This window comes from Nansenia antarctica (assembly GCF_963989245.1).
Source record: "Nansenia antarctica genome assembly, chromosome: 6".
NCBI classification, from domain to species: domain Eukaryota; kingdom Metazoa; phylum Chordata; class Actinopteri; order Argentiniformes; family Microstomatidae; genus Nansenia; species Nansenia antarctica.
Window position 1 is genome coordinate 66,080,859 of NC_137676.1, and position 17,500 is coordinate 66,098,358.

The 17,500-nt window shown below is 46.5% G+C and overlaps 2 protein-coding genes across 2 annotated transcripts in view; one reads left to right on the forward strand and one right to left on the reverse strand.

Moving 5' to 3' along the window:
• maml3 (mastermind-like transcriptional coactivator 3) overlaps positions 1–9,134 on the reverse strand; it is a gene marked incomplete at both ends in the record, with an annotated part of 85,955 nt that extends 76,821 nt beyond the window's left edge. The window contains one exon of the mRNA XM_080535227.1: positions 8,769–9,134. Coding sequence (XP_080391353.1) covers positions 8,769–9,134 — 366 coding nt within the window. The remainder of the gene's footprint in view (positions 1–8,768) is intronic.
• LOC308161248 (histone H3.2) overlaps positions 6,564–17,500 on the forward strand; it is a gene marked incomplete at its 3' end in the record, with an annotated part of 174,362 nt that continues 163,425 nt past the window's right edge. Inside the window, exon 1 of the mRNA XM_080535235.1 lies at positions 6,564–6,632. The remainder of the gene's footprint in view (positions 6,633–17,500) is intronic.

Consider the following 17,500-nt stretch of genomic DNA (forward strand, 5'->3'; position numbering starts at 1 on the left):
TCTGACTGTGATTTTACTTCTGTAATGTGGTGGGTTGACATAATTTACGCACGGAACTATAGGTTGAGACTATTGTTCCGTCCGTAGTACCCAAGTTGTTTAGACTGTTCTATTTACTGCTTGTGTGTTGTTGACAATCGTTCATGTCCATCATTAAACGTTTAGCTTTGTCATTTGATACGCCGCCTACGACTACCATCTCTCTGCACTACAGTAAACAGTTAATCAGTAACGTTAGCCGCTTTTGTGCTCATGTAGGCCTACTTCGTATTATATTATAGCTGATGATCTTTGTGTGTGTGTATGTGACTGTCAGTCACAAGTTTATATTCTGTATATTCATATTTTATTTTTTTTGGCCATCCTCTAGTTTTCAGGGCTTAAAGTGGGAAAAAATCCTGTGCCTGAAACTTTTTCTTGGGGAGGGGGGTCACAGTTTGAGATATTGGGAGAGCGGGTACAGAAGACAGCTTCTTGTCTCAATGTTTAAATGCATTAATACTATTTTATAGTCAATACAAAATATATGTCTCAATGTTAAAATGCATTAATACTTTAAATGAATGTGCAACAATACTATGTGCAATATGACAACCCTTGTGTACATAAGGTTCAGATATAGGAAAAGTTAGGATATTTATAGCATAGCATAGAGTACAGCACAGTGTTTTATTGTATAGTATAGTAGTATAGTAGATAGTGTACATAGCCTTTATTTATGTAAACCAGCTCTTTTCCCTTTTTTATTTTACCCTTGGCCCTCGTGTTTTTAGTCTTTTTCCAAGCACCAGGGGAGCCCCCCCTCCTAAATGTCGTTGTATGGTACCTGTACTGTATTACAGTTTTTCTCAATTGCTAAAACACATTTCACAAAACTTTCCTCCATTTCCCCAAAACTCTAAACACAACACACTTTTCTAAAGCTACATAAGCAAAACCACACCTTCTCTCTTCAAAACTCAAACTCAAACCCTACCCCTAATCCTAACCCTAACCTTACTGTAACCCTAGCACCTAACCCTAACCCTAGTTTTTTTTTGTATGATAGTCATGCATAAAAATAAATCTGCGCTCCCTGTTTAACGTTATATCTAACATTACATATTTTACATTACAGTAAGGCAGATTTTGCACGATAGTCATGCATTTTTAGATATCTATTTCCCCCCTTTAAATGGCATATGTCCGAAATTTTACTAAAGTTCAGCCGCGAAGTTGTTGCACTGTTGTCCTATCGAGTTTTACGTAAATAAAGGTTTGAAAAATGTTACCGTATTCCCACATGTACCGTAACATGTACAATACTGTACTGTATCACAACTCAATGCAAACACTACAGAGGATCCATTACACACAACAATACTCACTGAAAACAATGTTCAGGGTGTGATGTTTTTTTATTTATTTATGGAACTATACCACACACACACACACCACAATCATTTGCAACAAGTGTCTTAAATTTTGAGTCGTTATGTTTAATGAATGAAGCCAGGTGTGTTCATTGTGTTAACATTTTGCTGACTGTGGCAAGCATTTTGCATCACATGAGCTTTAATTTGAGAATTTGACATTTTGAGCAGAGTTTTTTGCAACTTGTGTTTTAGCAAGACAAAATGTGTTTAGATTTATGAGAAAAGGAGGATTGTGTTTTGTGAATTGTGTCTTCATGTGAAATGTGTTTATGGTTTTGGCAAATGGGAGCTAGTTTTATTAAATGTGTTTAGAGAACTGGTCATTTGGTTTAGAGAATTGGCTTTTGTGTATTAGCAATTGGGAAAAACTGTAATGACAATAAAGACCATTCATTCATTCATTCATTCATAATACTGTTTTATACTTAATAATACAAACAAATAAATAGATGTCTTTAAAAGGCCAAACTGATTGCATCACTTATTAAGCCACTATCACTATAACAATACAGAATAAAATATATACATGTCTTTAAAAGAACAAACTGATTACTTATTAAGCCACTATCACTTATATTCTCCTTCTTGGCACCACGTCCCATAAGGCTTCCCGTCACTACTCAGGGTTTTTCCTGGGTCAAAATGAGGCGGAGGTGGTACCAGTGGTGTTTGACATCGGGGGGGGACCCATGAAGCAGGGCTGTCTGGGGGTCCTTAAACGAGCATCAAACACTTAATTTCTTGCATTCTGGTTAATTGATATGCACCAATTTGTGCCCTTTCGCCATCAATTTATGGTGGAAATGTCATTATATATGTAAAGGAAAAAACAATATTCAGGCACCAGATGGCCATTCAAAATATAATGCAATATAAGGCTCTCAGGCATTCTGTACTTTCAAATATGTATTCTCCTTGAGCAGTCAACATCAACTATCAGCTGTTTCTCTAGCAAACACGAAAGCTAAGTTATTTGTGAAACAGCGCCCCCGCCACCACGTCGGCGCAATGCCGCAATTGCAGTTTTTTTTTTCTCCCGCGCCGGAAATCCGGCACTGTGCCGGAGTACTTTAAGCCCTGAGTTTTGGCTGTGATTAGAGAAAAAAAAATGTTTATATATATATAGATCGTTGTTTGCACGCGCGGTCACGGCCATCCGCCACCATTGTAAAAATTCCTGGAGGAAACACTGATATATATATATATATATACTGTATATATATATACACATACATACATATACACACAGCATTGGCGCTTCCTACTATAAGTACTAAATACTCAAAGTAATTACAGTAATAATAATAACTTTTATTTGTATAGCACTTTCCCTGCAAATATTCCAGCTCAAAGTGCTTTAATCATAATTAAATTATTTACTCATTTAAAGGCAATATTAAAGATGGGATTAAGATGGGTTTATGTAAAGTAGGCTATGTACAGGTACACCAATTATGTCCGTCAATGTTACTATATTCGCTATGTACTATTTATATAAAATGCACAATTATATAATTATTATACATAATAATACAACGTACAACTAAATTAATTCAGATGATGTTCTAACTGTGTCTCAACAAGTTAGATTGACAGCAAATCACTGGTAGTAATATGCAGAGCACTCATCATTTCAGGTCACTATTGAGATATGGATTTTGACCTCATCAGCATTAAGAGCGTCTTAATTACCAAGAACAGGGGGGGGTATTCCATCAAAGTCGCTAAAGGAAAATCTAGGCTCGCGAGACTCATCGAAAATAAGCCTGGATTTTCCTTTTCCCCTCATGGAATACCTCCAGGCCCACAATGCACTGCAGCCAAAGCCATCTTCAGTTGTTGTTTGTTTTGAGGTGTGTTTGCCCAAAATCTCATCATCAGGAAATATTCAATTGGATTTAAATCAGAAGATCGACATCGGCCAGTCAAGACCTTTCCATGTATATGTTGGGTCATTGTTTTACTGTATGAAGTAGCGTACATCCAATAAATGTTTAGGCATTTGCTTGTCAGCAGTTACATCATCAATTAGCAAAGACAAGTTAGTAAGTTGTAGTGGCAGCTATACATGCCCAAACTTAAGATCCCCTGCACCATGTTTTTTTTGTTTTTTGTTTCTTGTTTCACAGATATGGTGGTATACTGTAAATCTTGGGCAGATCCTTATTTCCACCAGATTTTCCACCACATTTCCTATTGCCATCACTCTGGTACATTATAATATTCATCTTACCACAATACCTTTTTTTTTTTTCCAGTGGTTTGATTGCACCTTGCAGTGAAGCGTCTGTATTTTGTCTGGTGACGTATTCTGTGGATGGTAGTGTCTGGCACATTCAATCACGCCTATCTCCCGGAGAGTGTTCCTGATCTGTGGGACGGTTGTTTTGCTTTGTTTTTTTCTTAATTATGGTGTGTGCAGTCTTTAGTCATCCACTGTGGAAGTTTTCCATGACCTACCAGCCTGTTTGTGAGTGCTGAGCTCATCAGTGCTTTTGTTTCTTTTTAAAGATGTTCCAAAATGTTGGTTTATGTTTCTGATTGGTCACCCTTATAATGTCTGTTTGGTCCTCATGTTGACAGACACCAATAACAAACTCCAAAAGGAAAATCCACGGCCTAGAGTCAATACTACACATCGACGGCTCTCTTATGCCTGCAGAAATGATGTGACAGAGCACACCTGACTTACCAGCAACACCTGTCAGGCCAATTGCCAATGCCATTACTTTTGGGTACCCTAAAATAGGGGGACCACGCATAAAAAGTGTTAGCATTTCACAGTACTTATGTGAACTGTGTACACTCCACCATGTGCTACGCAGTGTGGCAACAGACCAGTGTGTGTGTGTGTGTGTGTGTGTGTGTGTGTGTAGTGTACTGGTTATAGTATTGACATCATAAAAAAGGCACAGAGGGCATTGAGAGGTTAACGGTAAGCGTTAGTATTATGGGCTGTACCAATAGATCAGCTCTCTGTGTCTGTGTGAGTGTGCGTGTGTGTTGAAATCATGTTAGAGGTCAGAGATTGTGTGACCGAGAAGAGTAGGGAGAGATTAAGCCCCATTCACGATGTCCAATCATGGCAGTTGATGCGAGTTCCTGAAGAGCTTCTCTCATGCACATGCACGTACACACACACACACACATACACACACGTACACACACTTACACACACACACAGTTGTGGAGGAACCCGGTGGGCCTAGGCGTCTCTGGTAACGACCTCATTCATAATTAACTGTGTGTTACTGTGTGTGTGTGTGTGTGTGTGTGTGTGTGTGTGTGTGATCGTTTCATTGAGAGGGACGAGAGCAGCGATGGTTTCCCACCAGCAAAGCATCAATAATGTAGCCACGGCTGCCTGTCAGATGCTGCACGACGCGACCAGACCCAACAGAACTCACAGCAAACGACACTAGCATGGCTAACAACAGCCCTGTTTCAGCAATGACACTAGCATGGCATAAACAGCCCCGCTTCAATCATGGTCTCTCTGTGTGATGCTGTGACTACTTCTCAGAGGCTGGACTACACTGCCGTGTAGCCTAGTTACTACCCTGGGGTCTTCTTTTCCAATGAATGTCCGCACGCGGGTGGTGAATGTGCATGCATGCATGTATACGGTTTTGTGTGTGTGTGTGTGTGTGTGTGTGTTCATGCTTATGTAGGCGAATGTGCATACATGCATACCTGCGTGCATAGGTGTGTGTGTGTGTGTGTGTGTGTGTACCTGTGATCATCCTTATGTAGGCGAATGTGCATAGATGCGTGTTCCTGTGTGTGTGTGTGTGTGTGTGTGTGTGTGAGCATATGTGTCTATGTAAACATGTCTACTTGCGTGTGCCCTGACGTGTGAACACTCTCTCGTAAGTGTGCGTATCTGGTTGGTAGGGCATGAACCACCAGAGGAACAGAGTGTCTTCAAGTGGGTACTAAGGAGTATGAACATGACTGTGTTTTCACGCCTGTTAAGTCCAACCCACTTCAACAGCACAAACTGTCCTACACACACACACACACACACACACACACACCTATAGTTGAGATGACACAAGCAGAATCGGTCTTGTGAGCCTTGAAGAGACAGATAATGCTCAAGGTTCGGATCCAATACTTTGACCATGACTAGTACCACACACACACAGACACACAGACACACACACACATACATACACACACACAACAATGGCCTTGTACTGAGCGTGTGCGAGACTGCGGAACATGTGTGGGTGGAAGGGAATGTGGTCACATAGCATCCCCAAATTAAAAAAACATCCAGAGAGGAGAGAAAGAGAAACATGAGCCTTGTTGTGAGCAAGAGTGTTGTGGTGAGTCGTACACGGCTTGCTTGCGTGTGTGTGTCTGTCCGTTACGTCATAGAACTGTGGGCCTACTCTAACTCAACGTCACGATATGTGTGGCCTGTGTGTGCGTCCGTGTGAGCCCATCTGTGTGTGTGTGTGTGTACGTGCGTGAGTGTGTGTGCCAGCTCAATGCCAGCTCACTGGGATAAATATAGCACTTGGGCATTGGTCCCAGACTACATTAACAATACCATACCACCACCACCACCGACACCGTTTAAGCACTGCTAATGCTGAAACCAGAGAGGAGGGGAGGAGAGGAGAGAAAGGAAGGGAGGAGGAGGAGAAGGAGGAGGAGAGGAAAGGGAGGAGGAGAGGAGGGCCTCAGCTGAGGAGGATTCATGAAACTCAGCCGCCCACACGCCGTCCTCTCTGCCAGAGCAGGACAACTGTGTGTGTGTGTGTGTGTGTGTGTGTGTGTGTGTGTGTGTGTGTGACATTCCTTGCAGAGGTGCATGCCAAGGAAAGAAAAGCAGAGCCAAAGACAAACTCTGGCCTGAGCTACTGTGTTTCTGCAGCGCTTGCATGTCCTGTGTCCAGCAGAACAGTGTCTGTGCATACACACACATACAACACCATACTCTATTAACCTAGAGAAGAAGAAGAAGTAGAGAATTATCTATAAACAACTTATTATACATTTAATACCACCTTCAGTTAATAGAGTTTAGTTGTAATATCTACTGTTTATAACCAATGTATATAACGCAGTATAGCTACACAGGAGACAGAACTCCTGTTCTCAAACTCATGGCAGGCTTTCATACCAGCTCTCTCTCTCACACTCTCTCTCTCTCTCTCACTCTCTCTCACACACACACACACACACACACACACACACACACACACGGTACGGTAAATCTGTGTGTGAGAACACACCATGCCAAGACAATTATGAGATTGTAATAGTATGCTCTGCAGATCGCGTGCGAGGAAAAAGAGAGAGAGAGAGAGGGGCATATGCAATATCATATTCATCCACATTATGAGGTTTGCGTGTATACAGCGCAGAGATCAGACCTGCCACTTACACAAACAATAGCTATGATAAAGATGATTGTCGCCCATCTTAATAAGCATTATTCATTATCGATTCAACCTTGATGGCCAGATCTGCTTCGGTGTGGTGGGATGTTACTGCACAGTCTGTTTGCCTCAGATTGAAAGGATCTGAGCAGCAATGGTGGGAAGAAAAAAAACGGGTATGAAATCCAAAGGACTCCCTCGCTCTAATAGTTACATTTTCCATAATTACAGGTTTGTCATGCCTCATCGTGGGTGTGTCTGAGAAACGATTAGACTGGGTACATAGCAAGCTTGGAAAGCCAGGCGCAACCCTACAGTCTCAAGTGTTAGATCAACGTTGGTACACGGTGCATTTTTTTTTTTTTTCCCAAGGCTGGCTTTTTACTGAACGACCGCATACAGCCATCTAGCTGCGGCGTCGCTTCTTGAGAACAGAAAGGAGAACTTAGAAAGGAGAGAAAATGTGCCGCTGCGTCTTTAAGCCGTAATCCTTCGATTCGGAGCATTTGTTGCCGACCAGCTAATGGGCGGTTCAGTTTAATGTCCACACGGAGCGGTGGGAGGTCTTTTTCTATCACAATCACCGCTGCCTCTCTGTGTACGGGGGGCTCTTGGAAAAACGACCAGGCTTATTACACTGGGCTCGCTACCTATGTCGCCTTCAGAAATGTGAGAGGAGCGCCAACTAGAGTCTACTTAGCATTTCAAAGGGGGGAACTGCAACAACAGATGGGGGGCCAATGTCGGCATTCCGACTATAGTCGTTGTTGATCACACACACACACACACACACACCACAAGCGAAGAGAGAATAGTCTCTTAGGTTTATCGTCTCAACAGAAGCTCATGGTTCAAGCGGGGACCCGTAGCTCAACAACTCAACGCGACCCCAAGGAGGAGTGACAAATAGTGCGATTCTGTCAAGTCTTTGTTTCGTGATTCCTACAGTAGCGGGCCACTGTCTAATGAGCCGTTTAGCCCTGTCAAAACACACTGCTGGTCAACAGGCAGGAGGAGAAACGGACGAGATAGCGACGTGCACCCAGGGAGTCACTAATCGTTCTGCTTTTATAATTCCCTCCTCCGTCCCTCCCCCCTACACTCCCTTTAAAGTTTAGAGACATCTTCTGATCACGATAGTCTAGCCTCGTCGGTCTTTTGGCTCGCTCACATCTACTGTCTTTCCGTGTCAACGGGGGTAAAATAAGCCCAATCTAGGAAGACAGTGTTGTGGGGATATCTGTGGGCAAGACAGTCCCAACAAGGGATCGGCTGCGAAATTGGCCACATTAAAATTAAAAGGCAACTTGTTGGCTTAGAATGTTGTCGATTGTCGCGTCACAATGGGAAACAATGTTGCTTCGAAATACACGTAACAATGTAGTAGTAATGAACTGGCGTGAACTTCTTCTGACACCCGCCTACAAGTTAGGGTCCCCGAAAGAATAATATCAAACAACTTTCTTTCAGTCACGTTTAACAATTTGTTTAGCTTTCACTGCCAACAAACAACAAAAAAGCCAAAGCACCATTTGCACAAACGAACTACCTAGTTAGTAAAGCCAAGGAACTTGTTTTGGGTATTGTCATCTTCGAAAACTAACAAACAACATTACATTTTAAGCAGCGAGGAGGAGAAAGTTGGCGTCTTTCTTTTGTACACACGACACGGGCGGTTTGTTGGCACTCTTGTTAGTGTTATGAAAACTAAAAGTGTGCTCTGTTGCAAAAACCCAATCGCCAGCCCAGCGCGTAGTGAAAATGTTCAACAACTTTCCACAGCGGGAGACCGACCGACCGACCGACCGGTGGCCCAACTTTACACGGGGGGGTCGGCAACTTTCAGGGAGGGGGGGGGGGGGGGGGTCGTAACTTGTGTGTCTAGAGTGCGTTAAAAAAAAGTATGGAGAACAAACTAAACGGGCTTTGGGGTGCCACCGTGCCTGTGACTTGTGCTTACCGCTATGAGCGTGTTACTCCTCTGCTCGGCGGAGGCAGCCTGATCGGGGTCTTGCAGCTGTTTGTTCTGCTGTTTACTGTTGTTGGCCGAGGAGGACTTCTTCGCCCTCTGCTCCAGACTCCGCTGGTAGAGGCTCACCGTCTCCCGGCGCTCCAGCTCCAGCTGCTCGGCGTGGGCCTGCTGGTACCTGTTCTCACAGTTGACGTGGTGCCGCCGGCAGCCCTCGATCCTCTGCCGGAGACGCTCGACCACCGTGCTGTGCTTCGGTATGCCCCCCACATTGTTGGGGTTCCCACCACCACTCGCATTGTTGTTGATGCAAATACTACTGCCGTTGGCGCCAGCGGGGGTTGCAAAGTCCCCCATCATCTAGCCACCGAAAGGCAGGCTGGTGATTTTGGACTTAGAACTTTTTCTCCAAGCACCCCTCTTCTAACTCGTCTTCACAATGTTCCAGGAGGGGGGGGGAGAGGGGAGCCTAAATGAGAGAGGGGGGGATTCAACTCAAAGCACCATAAACAAACGGTGGTCGCTGCTCCTTCCCTCCGTCGGGACAGTGCTCGGTGGTTCCACCATTCAAAGAGTTGTTTAAAAAAATAACACCGCCGCACTCCCGATCCTGAAAACAAGACAACAATTATACCCCCAACAGTGTGTAAGACCAAGCCAGGGCAAGCCGGTCACGAATTCACGAACACCGCCTCCAGACAACCTTTAACTCCATTGCATTGGAAACATCCGGATATTACTACCAGCGATCATCACACTACTACACACACCAGCCTCCCGACGCGGCGAGCGGCTCGCCGTTGTTTTATTGTGTTGATGTCCTTAGAGAAAAAGTTTTGCTGTTTGAACCGAACGGGCTCCGGAGTTTCTCCGTGAACTTGCATCTCATTGGTTTGGTCGGTAAAAATCCCCCGGTAGGTAGAGTGGAAGAGGTTGCGCGGAGAGCCCCGGTTGTGTGAATAAGGAGAACACGATAGTAAATCCTAAAGCAGACACCGTGATCTCTCTGGCTCGTCGCTGCTGCCTGCTGCCACCATCACAATAATCAAGTCCTCTCCTCCTCCATGCCAGCGGAGGGATATCAGGACAAGAGTTGAGTAAAAACCAGCTAGAGGGCTGTGAGTAGCCCCCGACGGCGCCGCGCAAAACACGGAGTGGAGCAGGGGGCTACCGCCACCCGACGGATCAGGAGCGGGATTCATGTCTGGCTGGCTGGTTGATACTGTTCTGTTCAAGCCAAGTATAACGTTGCACCGCACGAATATGAAATCATATTCAATTGCATTGAAGTACTTAACTTAGATTATTATAATTAAAATGTTGAATATGTATTTATTTATTAAAATGGTATCTAAAATGTTTGTTTCTTTTCTCACCCTGAATGAACCATATTACAGTTCTGACTTGAGACCCTCATGTGAGTGACCTCACGTCACCACCTTCCCACAAATATAAAAACGTACACACGCACGCACGCACGCACGCACACACACACAGGCTGCAGGCGGTTTATTTCTGTGCTGTGTTTGGGCCTCAGCTCAAGCACCCTCTCTTTATTTTTATCCGCTGTGTCATGTGGGAGTTCCGAGTTCCATCTCCGACTGTTCTGGCCATATGTGCTGCCGGTGTCTCTCCCTCCCTGGCTGACACACTCACTGACTGACACTGATAAACACACGCACACGCACATACACACACACACACACACACGCACACACACACACACACACACATACACCACACATACACACACAAGACTACTCAGGTCACTGATATGAATTACTTGGACTACCTGTTGTGTTGTGTGTGTGTGTGTGTGTGTGTGTGTGTGTGTGTGTACGCATGCGTACATGTGTGTGTGGGTGTGCATTCGTGCACGCCTGTGTGCTGTGTGTGTTTTGGTATGTCTTTATCTGTATGGCTGTTTATTGATTTTCAGAGGTGTTGCAGACCATTGAAGATGGTGAGGTGTTTTTCGCCTGGCTGGAGGGCAAACAATGACATGGACACAGAGAGGAAGACTGGAGCAGACATGGGAAGTAGACGTAGGGCAGGTCGGAACACGCCCTCCCCTGTCCCCCGTAAGCCACACACATCACAGGAGAAACCCCTGAAGACCGTCATTATTCCGTCTATTATGACCTCACAATGCTAACATTCTGGAGGAATAACACAGCTGCTACGTGCACATGGCCTCCGACTTGGACAACTGTACAAATGTCTCACAGGAGCCCATGAAAACAGATATATAGAAAATGTATCTTGCATATTCCCGGTGGAACATGGTATAGCTACGTATAAAGAGATATATAGAAAAGTCGGTCAGATGAATGTTAGTACATGTCTAAGACCAGCTAGATAAGGTCTGAGGTGATAGGGCCAGACATTTACAGTTACCTGATTCAATCTCCCGCTGTTGATATTTTGTTTACTTTGCATAATTTACTATTGAACGTTTCCATCAGATAAGTTCTCCTGACTGCATGTAGCCAGCGGGCTCATCTTTTCATCTTTACAATCCCAAGTCCAACTCCTTGCTGTCACGGAAGCCCTCCACTCTGCCCAAGCTTCCTCCCTCTCCTCTGTTCTCATTCTCCTTGACCTGTCTGCTGCCTTCGACACAGTCAATCACCAGATCCTTCTCTCCATCCTCTCAGACCTGGGCATCTCTGGCACCGCACACTCCTGGTTTTCTTCCTACCTGGCGGGCCGCTCCTACCAGGTGACCTGGAGAGAATCGCTATCTTCTCCACGAACCCTCTCCACTGGGGTACCCCAGGGTTCTGTCCTAGGGCCCCTACTTTTCTCCCTCTACACCAAGTCTCTTGGCTCGGTAATCTCTTCACATGGGCTCTCCTACCACAGCTACGCAGACGACACTCAACTCTTCCTGTCCTTCCCCCCGTCTGATGTACACGTGGCAACCCCCCGTCTGATGTACACGTGGCAACCCGTATCTCAGCAGATCTGCCTAAATGACACCCTATGGCAGGAATATGAGCATGAGGACCTGGAACAGTACACGTCGTCGGTTCTGAACCACATAGTGAACTGCACCAACTCAGTCACCGTGGACAAACGGGTCCGGGTCTACCCCAACACGAAGCCATGGATGACTGGGAAGGTCCAAAAACTGATAAATGAGAGGGACAACGCCTTCTTCGCAGGGAAGCGCACACCGCTGTACAGCTCCACCAGGGCCAACCTAAAGCACGGCATCAAAGCGGCCAAGGCAGAGCACAGAGAGAAGATTGAGGAATGCCTCCTGAGCAACGACTCCAGGCGGATGTGGCAGGGGTTCAGCAGATGACAAACTTCAGAGCCAACAGGCTCACAGCCGCAGAGGACGACCCCCTGCTGGCGGGAAAGCTGAACACCTTCTACGCCCGGTTCGACGAGGGGCGAACGGAGGTAACCACAACACAAACACCACTCTCTCCAGCTCTCAGCAGCCTCACCCTCACAGAGCATGAGGTGAGACGCGTACTGAAGGCGGTGGACCCCAGGAAAGCCTCGGGGCCGGATGGCGTCCTGGGACGGGTGCTGAGAGACTGCGCCGACCAGCTGGCCGGGGTTTTCACCAACATCTTTAACCAGTCCCTGTCCCAGGCCACCGTCCCACCCTGCCTGAAAACCTCAACTATCATCCCAGTCCCGAAGAAAAGCACGGTGAGCTGCCTAAACGACTACCGCCCGGTGGCACTCACACCAATCATCATGAAGTGCTTCGAGAAACTAGTCCGGGCCCACATACTCACACGCCTCCCGCCCAACCTGGATCCATACCAGTTCGCCTACAGAGCCCACAGGTCCACAGAAGACGCCATAGCGACGACTCTCCACGCCACTCTATCCCACCTGGAGAGGGGAAACAGCTACGCGAGACTGCTCTTCGTGGACTTCAGCTCCGCCTTCAACACCATCCTTCCAGACAGGCTAGTGACCAAACTACTAGACCTGGGTCTATCACACTCTATATGTGCGTGGATCAAGGACTTCCTGACCGACCGCCCCCAGAGGGTGCGGGTGGGCCCCCACACCTCCACAGCCCTCAGCCTCAGCACTGGGTCACCCCAGGGCTGCGTGCTAAGCCCCATCCTCTACAACCTCTACACCCACAACTTCACCCCCGTCCACCCCAGCAACTACATCGTAAAGTTTGCAGACGACACCACCGTGGTGGGATGTATCTCGGGGGGGGACGAGGCGGCGTACAGGGATGAGGTAGAGCAACTGAGCAAGCTGTGCAAGGTTAACAACCTGCTGCTAAACAAGTCAAAGACCCAGGAATTCATCGTAGACTTCAGGAGGAAAAAGTCCGAGATCCAGCCCCTGCTCATCGACGGAGAGAGCGTGGAGAGAGTCTCAACCCTCCGATTCCTGGGACACAACATGCGGGATGACCTGGCCTGGAAGGACAACACTAAAGGCACCATCAAGAGGGCACAACAGCGGCTATACACCCTGAGATGCCTCAGGAAACAACACAACAAGCAGGAGATACTGGTGGCCTTCTACCACGGCGCAGTGGAGAGCATCCTCACCTTCGGCATCTCCAACTGGTTCCACAGCTGCACAACAGCGGAGAGAAACGAGCTACAGAGAGTCGTGAGAACAGCACAGAAGATCACCGGCGCCCTGCTCCCCTCTCTGGAGGAGCTGTACAACACACGCTGTCTCAGGAGGGCCTCCAAGATCTCCAGGGACCCGACCCACCCTGGGCACGTACACTTTGTCAAGCTGCCCTCGAACAGGAGGTACAGGACCCCGGCCGCTAAGACAAACAGACTGAAGGACTGCTTCTACCACAGGGCCGTCAAGGCCCTGAACACAGAAAAGGCCTAAGTTCTGGGCCCAGGACAGTCCGGACGGATTGTATGGCAGCTAGTGCTGAGGCACAAACATGTACATTTTCAAGCCTGCAAACTGTGACACTTTAATATAATGTGAAAAAATACTCTTTGTGCAATATGACAACCCTAGTTGACTATCTGTGCAGTATAGTACAGTGGATTGTGTACATAGCCTTTATTGATGTAAACCAGCTCCTTACCTTCTTGTGATTTTATGCATCTATGCTTTTTCTAAAATGTGTTTTCTTTTTCCTTTCCTAACACCAGGGGAGCCACCCCTCCTAAATTTCGTTGTTTGGTACCTGTACTGTAGCAATGACAAATAAAGTCCATTCCATTCCATTCCATGTCTCGCTGACATTTCAACTTGGATGGCTGACCACCATCTCAAGCTCAATCTTAACAAGACCGAGCTCCTCTTCATCCCCGGGAAAGCCTGCCCTCTCCAAGACTTCTCCATCACAGACAGCCAAGAACCTTGGAGTGATCCTGGATAACCGACTATCCTGTGCGGAGAACATTGCAGCAACGGCTCGCTCCTGCAGATTCTTCCTCTACAACATCAGAAGGATACGACCATTCCTCACCAGAGAGGCAGCGCAACTCTTGACCCAGGCACTGGTCATCTCCCACCTGGACTACTGCAATGTACTCCTGGCTGGGCTCCCCGCTTCAGCCATTAGACCTCTGCAGCTCATCCAGAATGCTGCTGCCCGGCTGGTATTCAACCTTCCCAAATACTCGCATGTCACCCCTCTCCTTCGCACCCTGCACTGGCTCCCGATAGCAGCTCGCATCAGATTCAAGACCCTGGTGCTTGCATACCAGGCAGCTAAAGGGACAGCCCCTGCCTACCTGAAGGAAATGGTAACCCCCCAAACCCCTGCCCGCTCACTCCGCTCCTCCACCTCGGCTGGCCGACTGGCCCCACCTCCTCTACACAGCAGTCGGGCTGCCCGATCACGTCTCTTCACAACACTGGCTCCCCGCTGGTGGAATGAGCTCCCCACGGCTGTCAGAACGGCAGAGTCACTACCCATCTTCCGTCGTAGACTGAAGACCTATCTCTTCAGGTTACATCTTAACTGCTCCTCCTGAGACATCTTCTGACCCTCACCACTACGTCTCCCAAAGACACCCGCTTTCCCCTCTACTGTGTCCCTAAGAACTTCTATTGCCCCCCTTGTACTGTTTCTCAGTTTCTCCAGTAAAAAAAAAAAAAAAAAGTAGAAGGCGATAATAGGGAGAAGGTTTTTCCTTCTATCAGTGGCCCCGGGCCCGAGCTAGATTACTCTTCCTGCAACGAATAGTGGATTGCTGATTCACATGCTTGGTATTCAAATGTATTGATTGTAAGTCGCTTTGGAATAAGGCGTCTGCTAAATGCCAAAAATGTAAATGTAAATGTAAAAAGTCCATGGATATTCGTTTGCTGACAGTACAGAGTGCAACAGAGCAACTCTTGGGCATTTTAATATAAAGCACAATCACCGATAAGTTCCAATGCAAGCCGCTGGGAGATTGGGGTTTCTGCCTTCTATGACATGACCAAGTTACAAAACTCCAACACCACTGTGACTTCACAATAACTAGAATTTAGAATCGATTCTAAAACTAACAGGTAACCAGTGCAGAGAAACTGGGGTGATGTGTGCTCTCCATCTGGTATTGGTCAAGGCTCCTGCTGCTGTGTTCTGTATCATTTGCAGTCGACCAATAGCTTTCCTAGGAAGTTCGGGACAAATCGGGGACAGAATTTGGGGAGAAAAGTTCTCCAAAGGTGTCAAGGGTCAAGGGTCATTCTTCAATTAATCAATCATATTTGATTCCACTTATACCCGACGTTCAAGTAGTTGTGAAAGCCACACATCTAGCAATGGAACATTTGACCGTAAGAATTAAAACATGTGTGTAGTGTGCAGGCAGCTTAAAGCAACAAAGCAAAAACAACACAAGGAGGTCTGTACACTGTTTCTGATGATTTCATCAGACGTATACATATATTATACGTACCTGTATAGATATTTCAGTGAATGTTGAGAGTGAGCTTCTCTCTCTCTCTCTCTCTCTCTCTCTCTCTCTCTCTCTCTCTCTCTCTCTCTCTCTCTCTCTCTCTCTCTCTCTCTCTCTCTCTCTCTCTCTCTCTCTCTCTCTCTCTGGAGATGATAGGTTGAAGGGGGGGATTTTTTGTTCGGACCATGAGGCTGTTGTGCACCAATATACCAGTTGTAACATTCCAATACAATAAAGGTGTGTCAACTCACATTATTTCTCCTCTCTCCTCCCATTTTACCCTCTGTCTGTCTGTCTGTCTGTCTGTCTCTCTCTCCCTCTATCTTCTCTCTATTTCGCTCTCTCCATCTCCTTCTCTCTCTCACCCTCTCTCTCTCTCTCTCTCTCTCTCTCTTCCCTTTCTCTCACTTCTCTTTCTCTCTCTCACCCTCTCTCTCTCTCTTCTCTCTCTCTCTCTCTCATTCTCCCCCCCCTTTCTCTCTCACCCTCTCTCTCTCTTCTCTCTCGTTCTCTCCCCCCTCTCTCTCTCAGTCAGGCTTAGTGGTAACATGACACTATGGCTGATGCATTCGTCTCTTCATGCATTGCGCAGCGGAGAAGCACAGAACATTGCGTCCAATACTCAGCGAGCACAGAGCATGTTTCTCATAGAGATTCAGCTGAGTGTGTGTGTGTGTGTGTGTGTGTGTGTGTGTGTGTGTGTGTGTGTGCGTGTGTAGCTGTAACTGGTGCTGCTGCCCAGTCCAGCCGGCTTAGTGCTAAAGGAATGACCGGAATGTTGTCGCACACACACACAGACACACACACACACACACACACACACACACACACACACACACACACACACACACACCCCCACACTTCTCCAACTCCAGCAGCACAAATGGACACCCCTTCCAATTGCTCCCTCCCTCCCCTTTTTCCTCTTTGTCTTCCTCTCGCCTGTCTCTCTCTCTCTCTCTCTCTCTCTCTCTCTCTCTCTCTCTCTCTCTCTCTCTCTCTCTCTGTCTCTCTCTCTCTCTCTCTCTCTCTCTCCCCCTCCCAATCCCCCCCCCTCTCTCTCCCAATGCTCTTTACTGAGTTGAGTTCTACCTGTAAAATGACCAGTTGCAGTTCTAGTTGTCTGAATAGGTTATGACATTAAAGTCCATACATAAACAACTGCAGAATGTTAAATCTAAAACTGGAGACAGGTGTTATTTGTGGAGACAGATTTACCTTACCTGCATAAACCATGGGCAAATTTGTTGTACGTAATTGGTCAAACACTTCTATAATGATGTCATAGAAAGTTATTTTGCTTTGCATTACAGCGTTTGTTTGTCATGTCACAATAGCTGGAAACAGTAACCACCTTGTAACAACCATGTATGTATCGACTGTCCCTTAGTTCTATTGTTGCATTGTTGTTGCATGGTGATTACATTACAACACGTTCTCTCTCTCTCTCACACACACACACACACACACACACGTTTCTCGCTCTCTCACACACACACAAACACATACACACTCACACACACACACATTCAAAGAGGATAGCTAACAATGTTTCTCTCACGGTAATGCCAGTTTGTCCAAATAATGAGTTTATCCAATACACACACACGCTCACATAGACACACGCTCACATAGACACACGCTCACATAGACACACACACACACACACACACACACACACACACACACTCACACAAGTTTACGCTCATACTCAAACTCACACTCACACACGCACACACACACACACACGCACACACGCACACACACACACACACACACACACACACACACACACACACACACAAAATCTATAGAAATAGAAAGTCAATAGACAGTTATGAGTGGGGAGGTTGTAAA